General features: G+C 45.5%; 1 protein-coding gene across 1 annotated transcript in view; it reads right to left on the minus strand.

The window, feature by feature from the left end:
* Positions 1–19,050, minus strand: part of ALOX5AP (arachidonate 5-lipoxygenase activating protein) — a 30,569-nt gene extending 11,519 nt beyond the window's left edge. Inside the window, exons 1-2 of the mRNA XM_067713523.1 lie at positions 18,930–19,050; positions 11,847–11,946 (exon numbers count right to left, since the gene is read on the minus strand). Coding sequence (XP_067569624.1) covers positions 11,847–11,946; positions 18,930–18,999 — 170 coding nt within the window. The 5' untranslated portion in view covers positions 19,000–19,050. The remainder of the gene's footprint in view (positions 1–11,846; positions 11,947–18,929) is intronic.
* Positions 19,051–19,595: the final 545 nt, after the last annotated feature.

Consider the following 19,595-nt stretch of genomic DNA (forward strand, 5'->3'; position numbering starts at 1 on the left):
AGAAGAGCCCTGATGACACTGCTGGGGGCACTGGACACCCAGGATTTCCATTGATCTATGGACACAGTAAGAACTCCAAAGGGCGGGAGTCCCTTACAAATCTGCCATTTGCGGTGAAGCACCTAGTGAGTAAACAAGCCCCAAAGTGATAACTGTAGCAGCCGCTAAGCAACTGCATCACATCCATTCTTACACCTCATTAGAGACACGAAACTGCAGCCTCAGGACTGAGAGAAGATCCATCTCCCAGTTCCAGAAAACTAGAGAGAACATTCCCTTTTATTTAGTTGAATAATGTTCCATGTCTGATGGGATCTAATACCTGACGCTCCAACAGTTTGAAAATCTATTAATATCAAAGCTCTCCCCTGCTTCCTCTCATTCTCATGCTTCTGTTTTGTTTGTTTTGAAGTTGTGATTTTGTCTGGGTGATGCAAAATTTTAAAAAATTCTTTATTGTCCAAGGGATGTGCTCATAGAAGTGTCTAGTGACGTGGCATTAGATCAGCCATTCAATCATTCCTGCCTCTTCTATCAAGTCACCATGGGCCCTGGTACAACACAGTCTGCCTGGAATTGAACGAAATTCTCCCAACTCTAAGAAAACGGGCTCTTCTCTGGATTTCCAGAATACGTCCAGAAACCTAACCCCCACTCTGGCTCAGGCCTGTCGCTCTCCCCATGCAGGACCTCTGACACACCTTCCATCCACAGCTGCGTGCACACACACCCCTCCTCGCCAGAGGGCTGCTGCTGCGCTGAGCTCAAGCAGCTTGTGTCCTTTGGTCAGTGATACAGCTGCCTTTAGAGACCTTAGAGGTCACTCGTGTGGTCCCTAAAGTCACAAAGCCTGGGTCCCACTCGGGGCTGCCACTTTTTTTTTTTCAGTATTAAAATGTTTAATTTTATATTGTCTTTACCACCTTTAATCTTCTTTTTTTAACATCTTTATTAGAGTATAATTGCTTTACAATGGTCTGTTAGTTTCTGCTTTATAACAAAGTGAATCAGCTATACATATACATATATCCCCATATCTCCTCCCTCTTGCATCTCCCTCTCACCCTCCCTATCCCACCCCGCTAAGTCATCACAAAGCACCGAGCTGATCTCCCTGTGCTATGCGGCTGCTTCCCACTAGCTATCTATTTTACATTTGGTAGTGTATATATGTCCATGCCACTCTCTCATTCGTCCCAGCTTACCCTTCCCACACCCCATGTCCTCAAGTCCATTCTCTATGTCTGCATCTTTATTCCTGTCCTGCCCCTAGGTTCTTCATAACCATTTTTTTTTTTTTAGATTCCACATATATGTGTTAGCATACAGTATTTGTTTTTCTCTTTCTGACTTACTTCACTCTGTATGACAGACTCTAGGTCCATCCACTTCACTACAAATAACTCAATTTCGTTTCGTTTTATGGCTGAGTAATATTCCACTGTTATATGTGCCACATCTTCTTTATCCATTCATCTGTTGATGGACACTTAGGTTGCTTCCACGTCCTGGCTATTGTAAATAAAGCTGCAATGAACACTGTGGTCCATGACTCTTTTTGAATTATCGTGTTCTCAGGGTATATGCCCAGTAGTGGGATACCTGTGTCGTATGGTAGTTCTACTTTTAGTACTTTAAGGAAGCTCCATACTGTTCTCCACAGTGGCTGTATCAATTTACGTTCCCACCAACAATGCAAGAGTGTTCCCTTTTCTCCACACTCTCTCCAGCATTTATTGTTTGTAGATTTTTTGATGATGGCCATTCTGACTGGTGTGAGGTGATACCTCATTGTAGTTTTGATTTGCATTTCTCTAATGATTAGTGATGTTGAGCATCCTTTCATGTGTTTGTTGGCAATCTGTGTATCTTCTTTGGAGAAATGTCTATTTAGGTCTCCTGCTCATTTTTGGATTGGGCTGTTTGTTTTTTTGATATTCAGCTGCATGGGCTGCTTGTAAATTTTGGAGATTAATCCTTTGTCAGTTGCTTCAAAATATATGCAAATATTTTCTCCCATTCTGAGGGTTGTCTTTTCATCTTGTTTATGGTTTCCTTTGCTGTGCAAAAGCTTAAGTTTCATTAGGTCCCATTTGTTTATTTTAGTTTTCATTTCCATTTCTCTAGGAGTTGGGTCAAAAAGGATCTTGCTGTGATTTATGTCAGAGTGTTCTGCTTATGTTTTCCCCTTAGAGTTTTATAGTGTCTGGCCTTACATTTAGGTCTTTAATCCATTTTGAGCTTATTTTTGTGTATGGTGTCAGGGAGTGTTCTAATTTCATTCTTTTACATGTAGCTGTCCAGTTTTCCCAGCACCACTTATTGAAGAGGTTGTCTTTTCTCCATTGTATGTTCTTGCCTCCTTTATCAAAAATAAGGTTACCATACGTGCGTGGGTTTATCTCTGGGCTTTCTATCCTGTCCCATTGATCTATATTTCTGTTTTTGTGCCAGTACCATACTATCTTAATTACTGTAGCTTTGTAGTATAGTCTGAAGTCTGGGAGCCTGATTCTACCAGCTCCATTTTTCTTTCTCAAGATTGCTTTGGCTATTCGTGGTCTTTTGTGTTTCCATATAAATTGTGAAATTTTTTGTTCTAGTTCTGTGAAAAATGCCATTGGTAGTTTGATAGGGATTGCATTGAATCTGTAGACTGCTTTGGGTAGTAGAGTCATTTTCACAATGTTGATTCTTCCAATCCAAGAACATGTATATCTCTCCATCTGTTTGTATTGTCTTTAATTTCTTTCATCAGTATCTTATAGTTTTCTGCATACAGGTCTTTTGTCTCCTTAGATAGGTTTATTCCTAGGTATTTTATTCTTTTTGTTGCAATGGTAAATGGGAGCATTTCCTTAATTTCTTGTTCAGATTTTTCATCATTAGTGTATAGGAATGCAAGAGATTTCTGTGCATTAATTTTGTATCCTGCTACTTTACCAAATTCATTGATTAGCTCTAGTAGTTTTCTGGTAGCGTCTTTAGGATTCTCTATGTATAGTATCAAGTCATCTGCAAACAGTGACAGTTTACTTCTTTGCTGATTTGGATTCCTTTTATTTCTTTTTATTCTCTCATTGCTGTGGCTAAAACTTCCAAAACTATGTTGAATAATAGTGCTGAGAGTGGGCAACCTTGTCTTGTTCCTGATCTTAGTGGAAATGGTTTCAGTTTTTCACCACTGAGAATGATGTTGGCTGTGGATTTGTCATAATGGCCTTTATTATGTTGAGATAAGTTCCCTCTATGCCTGCTTTCTGGGTTTTATCATAAATGGGTGTTGAATTTTGTAAAAACATTTTTCTGCATCTATTGAGATGATCATATGGTTTTTCTCTGTCAATTTGCTAATATGGTTTATCACATTGATTTGTGTATATTGAAGAATCCTTGCATTCCTGGGATAAACCCCACTTGATCATGGTGTATGATCCTTTTAATGTGCTGTTGGATTCTGTTTGCTAGTACTTTGTTGAGGATTTTTGCATCTATGTTCATCAGTGATACTGGCCTGTAGTCTTCTTTCTTTGTGACATCTTTGTCTGGTTGTATCGGGGGTGATGGTGGCCTCGTAGAATGAATTTGGGAGTGTTCCTCCCTCTGCTATATTTTGGAAGAGTTTGAGAAGGATAGGTGTTAGCTCTTCTCTAAATGTTTGATAGAATTCACCTGTGAAGGCATCTGGTCCTGGGCTTTTGTTTGTTGGAAGATTTTTCATCACAGTCTCAATTTCAGTGCTTGTGATTGGTCTGTTTATATTTTCTACTTCTTCCTGGTTCAGTCTCAGAAGGTTGTGCTTTTCTAAGAATCTGTCCATTTCTTCCAGGTTGTCCATTTTATTGGCATATAGTTGCTTGTAGTAATCTCTCATTATCCTTTGTGTTTCTGCAGTGTCAGTTGTTACTTTGTCTTTTTCATTTCTAATTCGATTGATTTGAGTCTTCTTTTCTTTCTTGATGAGTCTAGCTAATGGTTTATCAATTTTGTTTATCTTCTCAAAGAAACAGCTTTTAGTTTTATTGATCTTTGCCACTGTTTCCTGCATTCCTTTTTCATTTATTTCTGATCTGATCTTTTATGATTTCTTTCCTTCTGCTAACTTCGGAGGTTTTTTGTTCTTTCTCTAATTGCTTTAGGCATAAGGTTAGGCTGTTTATTTGAGACGTTTCTTGTTTCTTGAGGTAGGATTGCTATAAACTTCCCTCTTAGAACTGCTTTTGCTGCATCCCATAGGTTTTGGGTCGTTGTGTTTTCATTGTCATTTGTTTCTGGGTATTTTTTGATTTCCTCTTTGATTTCTTCAGTGATCCCTTGGTTATTAAGTAGTGTATTGTTTAGCCTCCATGTGTTTGCATTTTTTACAGATTGTTTTCCTGTAATTGATATCTAGTCTCATAGCATGTGGTCGGAAAAGATACTTGATACAATTTCAATTTTCTTAAATTTACCAAGACTTGATTTGTGACCCAAGATATGATCTATCCTGGAGAATGTCCCTTGAGCACTTGAGAAGAAAGTGTATTCTGTTGTTTTTGTATGGAATGTCCTATAAATATCAATTAAGTCCATCTGGTTTAATGTGTCATTTAAAGCTTCTGTTTCCTTGTTTATTATCATTTTGGATGATCTGTTCATTGGTGAAAGTGGGGTATTAAATTCCCCTACTATGATTGTGTTACTGTCGATTTCCGCTTTTATGGCTGTTAGCATTTGCCTTATGTATTGAGGTGCTCCTATGTTGGCTGCATAAATATTTAGAATTGTTATATCATCTTCTTGGATTAATCCCTTGTTCATTATGTAGTGTCTTTCTTTGTCTCTTGTAATAGTCTTTATTTTAAAGTCTATTTTGTCTGATATGAGAATTGCTACTCCAGCTTTCTTTTGATTTCCATTTGCATGGAATATCTTTTTCCATCCCCTCACTTTCAGTCTGTATGTGTCTCTAGGTCTGAAGTGGATCTCTGGTAGACAGCATATGTACAGGTCTTGTTTTTGTATCCATTCAGCCAGTCTATGTCTTTTAGTTGGAGCATTTAATCCATTTACATTTAAGGTAATTATCAATATGTATGATCCTATTACCATTTTCTTAATTGTTTTGGGCTTGTTATTGTACATCTTTTCCTTCTCTTGTGTTTCCTGCCTAGAGAAGTTCCTTTAGCATTTGTTGTAAAGCCGGTTTGGTGGTGCTGAGTTCTCTTAGCTTTTGCTTGTCTGTAAAGTTTTAATTTCTCCATCGAATCTGAATGAGATCCTTGCTGGGTAGAGTAATCTTGGATGTAGGTTTTTCCCTTTCATCACTTTAAATATGTCCTGCCACTCCCTTCTCACTTGCAGAGTTTCTGCTGAAAGATCAGCTGTTAACCTTATAGGGATTCCCTTGTATGTTATTTGTTGTTTTTTCCTTGCTGCTTTTAATATTTTTTCTTTTATTTAATTTTTGATGGGTTGACTAATATGTGTCTTGGTGTGTTTCTCCTTGGATTTATCCTGTATGGGACTCTCTGTGCTTCCTGGACTTGACTATTTCCTCTCCCATATTAGGGAAGTTTTCAGCTATAATCTCTTCAAATATTTTCTCAGTCCCTTTCTTTTTCTATTCTTCTTCTGGGAGCCCTATAATTCGAATGTTGGTGTGTTTAGTGTTGTCCCAGAGGTCTCTGAGACTGTCCTCAGTTCTTTTCATTCTTTTTTCTTTATTCTGCTCTGTGATAGTTATTTCCACGATTTTATCTTCCAGCTCACTTATCTGTTTTTCTGCCTCAGTTGTTCTGCTATTGATTCCTTCTAGAGAATTTCAAATTTCATTTATTGTGTTGTTCATCATTGTTTGTTTGCTCTTTAGTTCTTCTTGGTCCTTGTTAAAGGTTTCTTGTATTTTCTCCATTCTATTTCCAAGATTTTGGATCATCTTTACTATCATTACTCTGAATTCTTTTTCAGGTAGACTGCCTATTTCCTCTTCATTTGTTTGGTCTGGTGGGTTTTTTCCTTGCTCCTTCATCTGTGTGTTTCTCTGTCTTCTCATTTTGCTTAACTTACTGTGTTTATGGTCTTCTCTTCACAGTCTGCAGGTTTGTAGTTCCTGTTGTTTTTGGTGTCTGTCCCCAGTGGCTAAGTTTGGTTCAGTGGGTTGTGTAGGCTTCCTGGTGGAGGGGACTGGTGACTGTGTTCTGGTGGATGAGGCTGGATCTTGTTTTTCTGGTGGGCAGGGCTGCATCCGGTGGTGTGTTTTGGGGTGCCTGTGACCTTATTATGATTTTAGGCAGCCTCTCTGCTAATGGGTGGAGTTGTGTTTCTGTGTTGCTAGTTGTTTGGCCTAGGGTGTCCAGCCCTGTAGCTTGCTGGTCATTAAGTGGAGCTGGGTCTTAGCCTTGAGATGTTGATCTCTGGGAGAGCTTTCACCATTTGATATTACATGGAGCTGGGAGGTCTCTGGTGGACCAATGTCCTGAACTCGGCTCTCCCACCTCAGAGGCACAGGCCTGACACCCGGCCAGAGCACCAAGACCCTGTCAGCCACACAGCTCAGAAGAAAAGGAAGAAATAAATAAATAAATAAAGTTATTAAAATAAAAAATAAGACATTATTATTTAAAAAAATTTTAAATTATAAAGTAATGAAAAATGAAAAAGAAAAGAAAGAAGAGAGCAATCAAACCAAAAAAAAAAAAATCCACCAATGATAGCAAGTGCTAAATCTATACCAAAAAAACCCATAAAAAATGGACAGACAGAACCCTAGGACATATGGTAAAAGCAAAGCTATACAGATAAAACCACACAAAGAAGCATACACACACATATTTACAAAAAGAGAAAAAGGAAAAATATATATATATATCGTTGCTCCCAAAGTCATCTCCTCAATTTGGGATGATTCGTTGTCTATTCAGGTATTCCACAGGTGCAGGTACATCAAGTTGATTGTGGAGATTTAATCCGCTGCTCCTGAGGCTGCTGGGAGGGATTTCCCTTTCTCTTCTTTGTTGGCACAGCTCCTCGGGTTCAGCTTTGGATTTGGCCCCGCGCCTGCGTGTAGGTCACCTGAGGGCGTCTGTTATTCGCTCAGACAGGATGGGGTTAAAGGAGCAGCTGATTTGGGGGCTCCGGCTCACTCAGGCCGGGGGGGAGGGAGGGAGGGGTATGGATGCTGGGCGAGCCTGCGGTGGCAGAGGCTGGCATGACATTGCACCAGCCTGAGGTGTGCCATGTGTTCTCTTGGGGAAGTTGTCCCTGGATCATGGGACCCTGTCAGTGGTGGGCTGCACAGGCTCCCGGGAGGCGAGGTGTGGAGAGTGACCTGTGCTCGCACACAGGCTTCTTGGCGGTGGCAGCAGCATCCTTAGCGTCTCATGCCTGCCTCTGGGGTCCCTGCTGATAGCCGCGGCTCGCGCCTGTCTCTGGAGCTCCTTTAAGCGGCGCTCTGAATCCCCTCTCCTCGCGCACCCCAAAACAGTGGCCCCTTCCCTCTCAGGCAGGTCCAGACTTTTTCCCGGACTCCCTCCCAGCTAGCCGTGGTGCACTAGCCCCCTTCAGGCTGTGTTCACGCCACCAACCCCCATCCTCTCCCTGCAATCCGACCGAAGCCCGAGCCTCAGCTCCCAGCCCCGCCCGCCCCGGTGGGTGAGCAGACAAGCCTCTCGGGCTGGTGAGTGCCGGTCGGCACCGATCCTCTGTGCGGGAATCTCTCCGCTTTGCCCCCCGCACCCCTGTTGCTGTGCTCTCCTCCGTGGCTCCGAAGCGTCCCGCCTCCACCACCCGCAGTCTCTGCCCGCGAAGGGGCTCCTAGTGTGTGGAAACCTTTCCTCCTTCACAGCTCCCTCCCACTGGTGCGGTCCCGTCCCTATTCTTTTGTCTCTGTTTTTTCTTTTTTCTTTTGCCCTACCCAGGTACGTGGGGGGAGTTTCTTGCCTTTTGGGAGGTCTGAGGTCTTCTGCCAGCGTTCAGTAGGTGTTCTGTAGGAGTTGTTCCACGTGTAGATGTATTTCTGATGTATTTGTGGGGAGGAAGGTGATGTCCACGTCTTACGCTTCCACCATCTTGAAGGTCTCCCGGCTGCCACTTTTTGACTGTGCGATTGTGGGTGCATTTCCTAGCCTCACTGAGTTTCAGTCTCCTCATCAATTGAAGGTGAATGGAGACATGAGTATTTATGGATACCTCCTTGGCTGTTGTGAGAATAAAATGAGAGAAAGCAGCGCCAGGCTCACAGTAAGCATTCAATAAATGGTGGCTATTATTCCTCCAACCTCTTCCTTCTTATAACCCCCAATGGAAATGTCTTTCCTACTGACAAATTATTGTTATTCCAAATATCCTTTTGTGCCATTTTTTCCGCAGGACAAAACTGACAAACCCACTTTGTCTGTCATTTCTTGAGGTCTTAACTACGAGCTACTCAGCAGATCTCTCAACAATTCACTGTGCTGTGTTCAATTGGATGCACCGCACTGACAGTGTTTTTATGGAGAAAAGGATTCATTGCAATTTTCCCTTTCATTTTTCTCCACCTTTAGGAATGAGATATAGAAGCACTTAATGTTTTGCTAGTTAATTTGGGTTTATTTAAAATAAGTAAATATGGGAGGGATAAATTAGGAGTTTGGGATTAAAATGTACACACTACTATATATAAAATAGATAACCAACAAGGACCTACTGTATAGCACAGGGAACTATACTCAATATCTTGCAATAACCTATAATGGAAAAGAATCTAAATAAGAATATATGTGTGTGTGTGTATATATACATATATATATATAACTGAATCACTTTGCTCTACACCTGAAACTAACACAACATTGTAAATCAACTGTATTGCAATAGAACTTTAAATAAATATGTAAATAAGTAAATATCAATAATAACAGTAATAGTATCAATACTAATGAATAGAACCAACGTAGATGTACCACCTTCAAACCATTCACAAGTCCCTGCTACTTGGAAGTGGGTCCAGAGTGGATTCTGAGAAGTGTGGGGGGAGAAGCGACCTCAGGGTGTCATTTACCAAAATGCATCTTGTGAAACACTAAACCTTTGATATACTCTAGAAAAAAAAAAAGGAGGGGTGTCTGTAGTTAAATAAGACCTCCCCTTCTTGTAGAACCAAGAATCACAGTGTCTTAGTACTTTAAAGTTTCTCAAAAGTCTTGCTGTACAGAACTTGTTCTTTTCTTTAACACATGTTAACAGCCCATGAACTTGTAATCTATGGGTCACATTTTGGAAAATGACACATCTGCAGAGACCCATCTTCTCTCCACAACCTGTGCTCACCCACACTCATGGAGAAGAATCTTAGGTCAGTTAACTGAGACTTTTCTCCAAAAATCAAACTTTGACGGCTCTGGCTGCACTCATCAACTGGCAACAGGGCTTTGACCTATGCTTTAGACACATGAAGAGAGAGTCAAGGTCGAGATCCTTTTAACTCTCAAACCCTGACTCAGCTCTGCCCTCGACGGAGATGGGTGGTAGAGCAGCCCATTAACCGAGGCTGAGTCTGAGCTGAAGGCCTCACCTGGCTGGGACGTCTGTTTACCAACAGCCCCCAAATCTTGAACTCTCTGTATCACTCAACAGTCATACTTCATGCTGAAAAACATGCATCAGCCATTTCAATCCACCAGCATCATTTATTCTTTCTGCTATTTTTCCCTTTATGCAGTCTCTAAACATGTATGATCCCACACCCCATCAACCAAGAGTTTCGATCCTGCAACCCTATGACGGGTGTATTTATGTACAAATTATATACACATCCTACTCTCAATCTGTATATTAAAACTGAGTAAAGTTCAATTTCCTATTTTTTAGATAGCAACATAAGATACATGTTCTTTTCTTCTCACACCCCTACGGCTCTTCTTGTACCCCTCTTTGGTGCTTTTGGACGCCCCTGGAGAAGCTATCACTGGGGATGACTTTCTACCGGGCTAACAGGTAAGGCCCTTCCTGGTAGCTTCCTGGCTGGGGCACACAGACTGGGGGCTCCTGGCGTCGCCAGCAGGCGGCAGCCTCTGTGTTGACCTTCAGCACCTTCCACAACCCACCTCAGGCACACACAGGGCACTGCCAGCTGGGTCAGGGAGGAAGTAGTCTTTGTAACAGAACCACAGCAGTGTCTGGGCAACCTTTTAATTACAGAAAATTCCCCTCCGCTCCCCCCTCCCCCCCCAAAAGCTCCGACCTCTCCACAGCTCTCTCCCCTCCCCTCCCTCTTCTGGCCCTCTCTCGGGGGTGGGTAAGTGGGAAAGTCACGTGGGTTTGGGAGCTGGGCGGCAGCACCCATGCGGTGGGGACCCCCAGGAGGCACCAATCACCCACCACTCTCCTCTAGCGCCTTCGGACGTCAGGGACGCCATCTGGAGGCTGGCAGCGGGGGCCAGGCGTCAGCGAGGCGTCTTCTGAGACGCAGAGCTAGTTCACTCCTGGGGGAAATGGCAGGCACCAGGCGGCCTGGCCTGCCCCTGTTCTTCATTTTCGGCAGGATGGAAACTTAGCTTCTCACCCGGTACCGAGAAATTTCGCTGCATGCAGCCCTGCGCCACTTCTCCAGACGAGCCCAGCTGTGCCCCTGAGAACACGGGGCAGCCGGTGAGAATGTAGTGATCTGGGCGGGAAGAAGCTTCTCTTTCCGAACAGGTAGAATGGTATTCACGTTCTTTTGGATTCCACGTGGGGGGAGGTTCTGGCGTTACCCCTGACGGAGGACACTGTCCTTGACCCTCTTGCACTCTTGCACGTGGGTGTGTCTGAGGGGACCTCTTCCATCTCCCCTGCAAACAGCACAGAGGGGCTGACGGCACCGCACACACTCTCCTCCACGTCCTGTAAATGTGAACATCTAATATGGCTTAAATCACATCCTTACGCTTCTTCGATGGATTCTGAGAATTAACACACCGAAGGTCCGAATCTTAAGATGGAAATCTCCCTGTAAGTAGTTCAGGAAGGGATTTCCTCGGAATCTGACTGCGCAGGAGTGCTGGGTCTGAGGGGCTGGGGCCGACGGGAGACAGAGGGGCCTCGAGGGGCTGCATTTGCTTGTGCTATTCCTGCCGTTGCTTGTGTGGCCACGACTCCCACTTTGGAAGGATCTCTGGAGACATCCAAGTCACCTCCAAGCCGAGACTGAAGGCCAGCTCAGAGCTGCAGCCTCCCTTTCTCACAGGCCAATCACAGGCTCAGAGAAGCAGGTGACAGGCCGCTGGCTGCACCCTCTGTCTGAATGCGCTCAGCAGAGAGGGAAATGAATGTTGGATTTGCATCCCACATAGCGCCCGCCTCCTTCACCGAGTTCTTCAGGTGTTTTCAAACAGCCTTTCCATTTGGAAGGCAAGCAGCAGAGGTGGGGAAGCCATTGCATAATTCCCCCATTCTTTCCGTTCTGGTGGCACCAGGAGACCTGGCTTAGGAAACGCACTAGAGTCCCCTCCAGACCCCATCGAGGGGACCAGAGGGGCTGCAGGCAGCTGCCAGCTGGTCCTACCTGCTGCTTCCGAAGCTGGCTGATGAGCGATGGCTGGTTTTCCCGGCAGCCCCTCTGGACTAACGCCCCAGAAAATCGGTCAACTCCACGACTGAATGACTGGCTGAGAGGTCCCCGAACAGGCAGAGCTCCATCCCGCCACGTCACAGCCCCGCTTCCTCTCTTTACACACCAGCACTTGCCAAGATGATGAAAAGTGCCCCCCAAGTCTCCCAGGTGAAGTTCAAGCTTCCCTGGGAACCTCGCCTCCCCGGCCTTTGGAAGGTTAGCCCGGACAGACATGCAGCCCTGTGCCCGTTCCCCCTCTCTGTCAGTTAGCAGCGTCAGGGTTTGGACTCACTTGGCAGTGTAGACCCGTTCAAAGGCAAGTGTCCCCGTCCTCTGGAAGCTCCACCCATTATGGGTCTTGCTTTCGTGCTCCAACTTGTGGGCAAAGAACCCTGCCAGAGGGAAAGGTTTGGATTTGGTTTATAACGGGGAACATCCACGAGCCTCGTATCCCATTATTTTACTAGAATGTTAGACGGTTCCTTAACGTGACGTCTAAAGAGCCCTAAAAGTCCTCCATCAAATGCAACTGAGCAAACATTCATTCAGCAGCTACCCTCCATTAGTCACTGCATCTGGTGTTGGTGACTCAATGGTGAGTAAGACACGACCCTCACTTTCAAGGATCCGACAGTCGGAAGAAATAGACAACCAAGTAAAGAAATTACACTACAGAGTGACTCGTGCTAAGATCAGACTGAGTGAGAATACAGAGCCATCGAGGGTCCAAGGGGGCAACTTAATTCAGTGTTTGGGACACAGAAGGATTCCTAGAGGAAGTGATATTTAAGATAAAATCTGAAGAACAAGTGTGGCAAGCAGAGGAGACCACTCCACTCTAGTGTAATGGCATGTGCAAAGGTCCAGAGGCAAGAACCTCTGGGGTTCAGTACATCCAGCTTATTGGTGGTGGGGAAGTAGAACCTGGTACAATTACAAATGAGACCGAAGAGGTAGGTGGTGAATTGTTCTTTCAATGACGTTGCTCTGTTATCACTTGCCATGTGCCAGACACTCAGCTTACGTCTGAGAACAAAACACACAAAGAGCCTTGGCCTGAGGAGCTTACGTTCTGGCGAGGATACAAGAAGAGAAGACAGACCACACACAGTAAACAAAATGCAAAAATTAAAACGACACAGTGTGCCAAGCTGTGGACAAAAGAGAAGGCACAGCACGACAGGGGCCGCTGCGGGTACAGACAGGGTGGCTAGAGGGAGCCCCAGGGAGAAAGCAATAAGTGAACTAAGGCTGAAGAAGACAGTGGCTGAGAAGTGCCTGCCGGACTTAGCAGCATGACCGTGACCTTGATGACAGCCACGTTAAGAGCTTCTGAATTTATTTCCATCTTGAGGGCAACAAGGAGTTACTGACAGATGTAAGTTGAGGAGTGGCATTGCCAGAAAGCCACTCTGTCTTTAGCATGGTGAGTGTTTAAAGGGGTGAGACCCAGGACAGGGGAAAGACAGAAGGGAGCTGGTTAGGGTGATGCTTGTGGGATTAAGAGATGCTGAGGGGCAGAATCTGTAGGCTGGATGGTGGGGATGGCGGGATAAAGGTCTCTCCCTCCCTCTCTCTCTCTCTCTCTCACCCCTCCTATTTTATTCCTTTCCTCCTATTTCAAGAGTGAGAAAGGGAAAAGTGTGATTGTCAGGGACCCACTCACAGGGTTTCTTTCCATCAACTTCCTCTTAGGCTCCTCAAAAAGACATGAAAAGGATGCCTTATCCATTGTGTACATGAATAAAAGTCTTCACGTTTTCCTTTTTGTCAAAAGTACATTCCTCTCCTAGAACTGTGCCCGTTTTGAGCAGAGCTGCAGGGCTGGCTTGTCTGAAGGCCCTCTGTTAGGCACTGGACATATGCTCCTTTATTGGGCCTGGCACCAGCTCTGTGAAGTGGGTGGTACTGTCCCCACTTTGTAGACAAGGGCCCTACGGCTCAGGGAGGTTAAATAACTTTCTCAGAGTCACTCCACTGGGGAGCAGGGAGGTTGGGATTCAACTCCAGCTGGGCATTCGAGGGTGTGTTTTTCCTCCTACTGTCCAATAGAAGCTCACTTCAGGGATTCCATCAACTACACAGGGTTTAAGTATCCAACTGTCCACTCTGGACGTCCCTTCTTACCATAGAATACAGTGGAAAATTCTGATCATTGTCTTTCCAGAACCCAAGGTGACACCCCTTGCCCCTGAACATGTAAACAGAGACCGTTTAAGAAAGTCTGAGGTTATTTCTGCAACCAACTGCACAGCGTGGCCGTCCCTCTCCGAGTCTGCCTCTCTTCTTCCTCTCCTTGCCTGAGAACAAACCCCTTCCTCTTTTCCAAGCCTTAGCCCTCCACCTGCAACCCTGACACTGCTTCTGCCACCCTCTTCGGGTCTTCGTTCATCAGTGTTTGCCCCATTTCCTGAACCTTCAATCTCTGTTTTCCTCCTAATCCTTACCATTGAAACACACTCAGATCTTTCCTACCCTCAAAACAAAAGAGAAACAAGCCTGCCTTTAGGGTCTACCTCCCCCTCCTTCTAAGCTACACTTGAAAGAGTTGGGCCACCTCTGTCCACTCCTCCAAACACTGACACTCCAACTCTTATCTTCCTTGACCACGTTACAGAAACTGTGCACGCAAAGACCACTCACACACTTCTCTTGGCTGGCTGCTAACATCAGGCCAAACCAGAGAGACAGAGAGAGACACGGAGAGAGAAGCTGCAACGGTACCCCATGCTGGGCTCTGCTGGCTACTCTACCTATGGTAATTATCCCAGGCAATACCTTCAACCATCACACATAGAAGATATTAGTAACTCCATCTCTCTGTTGAGGAAACTGGTGGTCAGAGAAGGTAAATAACTTTCTCAGGATCACATAAAAAGCTCTTGAGAGTTTCATTAAGTTAGTATGAGCCAGCAGCGTGATACGAAAGAACAATTCACACATCCATTATTCTAACAGAACTGCTGTCTGAATCTCGGGAACGGTTTCCCTCCATGGAAAACACCCACCTGCATCTTAGAAAGAACATGGCAAGTCGGGGAGTGGGGTAGGAGGGGGAACCCAATGACAAGGGACTCTGGAAACCAAGTCATATGAGGAATGATACATTGAAGAAGGGATGTTACAGGTGACTTCGTAAACACAGAAGCAGCAGGCACAGTCTAAGCTTTTCCAAAGAACAGACACACCAGTGGATAGAAATTATAAGGCAGCAGATTTCAGTTCCATATAAGAGAGAACTTCCTGAGTAGTGAGAGTTTGAATGAATGAATTCGAGACAAAATACACTGTGTAAAGGTCTACCCTTTGGAGCAGGTTTGAGTCCCAGTTTCACCATTACTGGCTCTGGAACCTCCAACCAATGGTCTAACCTCTCCAAGCTCCACTTTGCTTACCTGTGAATTAAGCCAGGACATGGAAGCAACCACTGACAGGTGAATGGATAAACAAGATGTGGCACATATATACAATGAATATTACTCAGCCATAAAAAGAAACGAAATTGAATTATTTGTAGTGAGGTGGATGGACCTAGAGTCTGTCATACAGAGTGAAGTAAGTCAGAAAGAGAAAAACAAATACCGTATGTTAACACATATATATGGAATCTAAAAAAAAAAAATGGTTCTGAGGAACCTAGGGGCAGGACAGGAATAAAGATGCAGACGTAGAGAATGGACTTGAGGACACAGGGAGTGGGAAGGGTAAGCTGGGATGAAGTGAGAGAGTGGCATGGACGTATATACACTACCAAATGTAAAATAGATAGGTAGTGGGAAACAGCCGCATAGCACAGGGAGATCAGCTCAGTGCTTTGTGACCACCTAGAGGGGTGGGATAGGGAGGGTGGGAGGGAGACGCAAGAGGGAAGAGATATGGGGATATATGTTTATGTATAGCTGATTCACTTTGTTATACAGCAGAAACTAACACACCATCGTAAAGCAATTATACTCCAATAAAGATGTTTTAAAAAAATTAAAAATAAAAACAAAGAAATATAATACTATATATTTCATAGGGTGCAAGGATTAAATGAGATAATATTATGCCCAGCACCATACTTGACACAAAGCAGATTCTCAATACACTTAACAATGGGAAGGGCAAGGCCAGTGCGTTGTGAGCCTTCCGTCAGGGGAGTGTTCAGTAGGGGCTCTTGAGGATGCTGTAAAGATTTCTGCTGTCACCATTCAGGCCTCCGCGCACGAGGCCCAGGTCCCTCCCCGCAGCTCACCCTCTCCTCCCAGTCTAATTAGTTTGGCTTCCTATGGAAATCACTCTCTCTAAATCTGTGTTTCCCAGGTTTGCTTCATGGCCAAGCTGCTGGCACCTTGGCCGAGAAGTTGGAGGCCCTCTGGGTGCTACGCATAGGAAATCCATCTCTCTACACTCCCTGGGAAGCCAGGCTTTGGCAGTTCTGGCCCAGGTCTCTTGGAACGAGGTGCTCTAAACTTGGTCTGCATTTCCAAACGTGGGTTCTGCTGGATCAAGCTGGAAGAGGGCCACGAGCTCAAAGATCCTGATGACTAACGAGCGTCTGGGAGGCAGAGGAGGAGGTTCCACCAGGCGGGTGGGCTCTGGCCCTTCCCCTGGGGAATCGGGCTCACACAGTGTACCGAGAGCGCAGAGCTCTCCAACACTGTCACAGACACGGGGACTGACCTCCTTGTCTTGGGACAAAGACAGAGTGTGCCATGCCTGGCAGCAACATGTGAATAGTTCCTAAAGCTAACAGAAAGGGCATCCAATGTAACTGGGGTGGGACAGAGTTTTTGCATATTTTCCGCACTCAATAAGGTAGACCCGTGGCTGCAACATCGAGGTTAATTAGAATTGCAAAGAGAAGTTCTGGACCTACATTTGGACCTTTGTGTTTGCCTAAAAACTCAACGGTTAAAACAGGTAGAGGTGTTACGTTCCAAGTCATTTGCATTGTTCTTGTTTCCCTGCACGGGCACATTTAACAGTTAGAAACAAAAAGTCCTCACAGGGTGATCTCAGCATCACATGGGAGCCCTGGTCTCTGCCTCAGAGGGGAGCGGGGCTGATCCTAAGCCTCTGAGCGGGAGGCAAGGGCTCCTTCTGTGGCTTCAAAAGGGCAGCAGCATGTCTTCTCCCCCGAGCATGGGTGGGACAACGCTGTGAAAGGGAATTGGGGGGATTGGATGGGGAGGGACAGAGGCTGTGATGCTGGGGCCGTGCTGTCCACACCGCTACGCATGCGCTCCAATCATCTGTGTGCCCAGGATGAAAAGTTTCCAGCCCAAAGCAGTATCTCGTCCACACTTGTCTCTCCCCCACCAGGAAGCCTCTTCAGTTCACGGGACTGTGTCAGGGAGAACACTGTGCCCTGTCGTTATCTATCTGAAATGGCTGGCCGAAAGACTGCGGTTCAAACTCAGACATGCGGCCATCTGTAATCTCTCCTCCCCCTTTGCACCAAAGAAGAAGACTTAATCTCACCTGCCAAAAATAATTAGAAATCTCATCGTCCACCTCAAGTCTGCTCCGGGTTTGCTGTGCTTCTATGGAAAAGCCCGGGACCCCCTGGACAGACCAGGGCCAGGTCCTGGGGCATCTCAGGAGAGATGAAAAGAGTCTGTTCTCACGGGAGGAGACCCTCCAGCTTCCCCCGACTCGGCCTGGACCAACAGGGAGCAGCTCAGGGTGCACTCGAACCTCTGCTCAGCCCCATCTGCACAGGCGGCCGAGGGGACCCTGGCTCCCGTCCACTGTCACCGAGATTGACAGGTATCCGGGGGAGGGCCGGAGGGGGAGAGCTGAACAAGCGGCGCCCACCTGCACCCATACAACTGCCTCCACGGGCACCGGAAGCATCACTGCAGGCTTCCTGCTTACCGCCTGCCCATCTTTTCCTGCCAGCCTTTCCTTTCCTGGGAGGCAGGAACCTAGCTTTCTTGTTCACTGCTACATCCTCATGGATGCGGGACCCTTCCTGGACAGAGCAGGGTCCCTGTGGGTGTATGCAGGTCCAATGAATGAATCCCTCGGTGACTGACAAGACTAAGGGAGCCCCAACATGAAACAGCAATGGCCTGAGACTGTGGCAGCCTCAGCCGGCCCCTCGTCCCCTCTCTGAGCTGCAACTCGCTTGTGTGAGATTTAGAATGAAAATGTTTGGGTCAGAAAGCTGTCAAGTGCTGTTCCGGACAGGAGGGGGGGAAAGTGGCGGGAGGGCTGGTGGTGGTGGGATGAACTGGGAGATTGGGATTGACATATATACACTGATATGGATAAAACAGATAACTAACAAGAAGCTTCTGTATAAAAAATAAATAAAATAAAATTCAAAAACGAAAAACAAAACGTGTTGTTCCACGGAGGAAACATCTCGGAGTATGCAGAGTTGGCCACTCTCTGGTGCGGGGAGACCACGGGCAGCCTTCCCCATCACCAGCCTCTGTCCACACTCGAGTTGGGGGAAAATATCCGAATATGCCCAATTGATTGAATACCCGAGTTGCCAAAGTGTGCCAGGGTGTGAACATTCAGTAATTACCATTAAGTTACAGCGCCGCCCTTCGTCATTCCTCTCCTTTTTCCTCTATCTTCGTAAACTGTAAAGCCCAAAGACACTGGCCGTACTGATAGAGAGAGCCTGAGGCAGTCCTAGCTCAGAACTTTAAAGAGAAAGTTCTACCCAGTCCTGGCGTTTTCAGTTCTAGGTCTCTTGCTTGGTTTAAGTGATAGCAGAGTTAATGGAAATGCAAACCCCAAACAAGAAAATCCTCCCCGGTCCGTCTCTCCCTTTATGTAAGTATGTAATGCCTACCAAAAAATGCTTCAAAAATTACGCATTGCTAGAGAAAAAGAAAGTATTGCAAAGGACATGTTTCTTCAAAAGAAAAAAAAAAAAGCAATACCGAGGTAAAATAATGTTAAGGTGAAATCCCCCTCACACCACACAAATTTCCTTTTTTTTAGCCTACAGGTGACAGGTGAAGAGCGCCCAGCTGCAATTAGTAGAACCCAGCGTCTGGGTGAACATATATCTGATTGTCCCTTTCCAGCCTTCCTGCCCTCCAACTGGTCTCTGGCCACAGTAATTCATAGTTAAAATGCTGATTGCAGACACTCCAGTGACGGTTTTTTATACAGTTTGCTGCCCTGGCTCTACAGACATGATTAATCATCCCCATTAAAGCGAAAGAACGATTGGGAGAAGGAAAAACCTAAATTCATGCAGAAAGGCACAAACCCCTATACATTCAAAAAAAGATACAAATACACATAAAGACAAAAGTGTACACACACACACACACACACACACACACACACACACACAACTGTGTAAGCCTGACTTTCAAACAACTACAAACAAACTCTACCCTGAGGGAGGAGATTCCCTTACCGTTCTGGACTACACTGATGAGGGTGACGATGGCCAGCAGGACAATATTGCCCAGGGTTTCGTAATCCATGTTTGTTTCAGGCTCCCAGCAAGGACTGATCAGCTCTGTGGCACCCCAGGCCCGCACTGTGCAGGAAGGGGAAGTGAGGGCTGGACTCTGCCTTTCATCATTAGAATTTCCAAAGGTCCCAGTGCTTCTTCTTCTTTTTTTTTTTTTTTTAAATAGCCACCAAAGTACCCTGGCTCAGCGTGTCCTGCCAGAAGAAGCAGGGCTCAGGAGACAGGCAGGAAGGGAAGAAAAAGTGAAGCATGTTTTTTATTTATTGAGCACCTAAAAGGTCTGTGTCCAGAGTACTGTCTTTCTTTCTTTCCTTGAATCCCTCGGAAAAAAATAACTACTTGACACGTGGCGGGGTGCAGAGTAGCGACCAAGTAATAAGCCCTGGATGAACGAATGAATGATGATGAGGTGGACGGCTGATGCCTCTGTTTCCACAGGAAACAAGCAACAAGAGAATTAAAACTAAACCAAAGAACTTAGATAAGGAGCAGAAAGACGGTCACCTAGGAAAACTTCCACACAGGAAGGATTGTTAACCACTGGCTTCTCTGAGGTAATTACTGAGCTACTTCCCTGGAATCTTCTCAGCATAATAATAAGAGTAG

This window comes from Pseudorca crassidens, chromosome 18 (assembly GCF_039906515.1).
Source record: "Pseudorca crassidens isolate mPseCra1 chromosome 18, mPseCra1.hap1, whole genome shotgun sequence".
Taxonomy (NCBI): Eukaryota; Metazoa; Chordata; class Mammalia; order Artiodactyla; family Delphinidae; genus Pseudorca; species Pseudorca crassidens.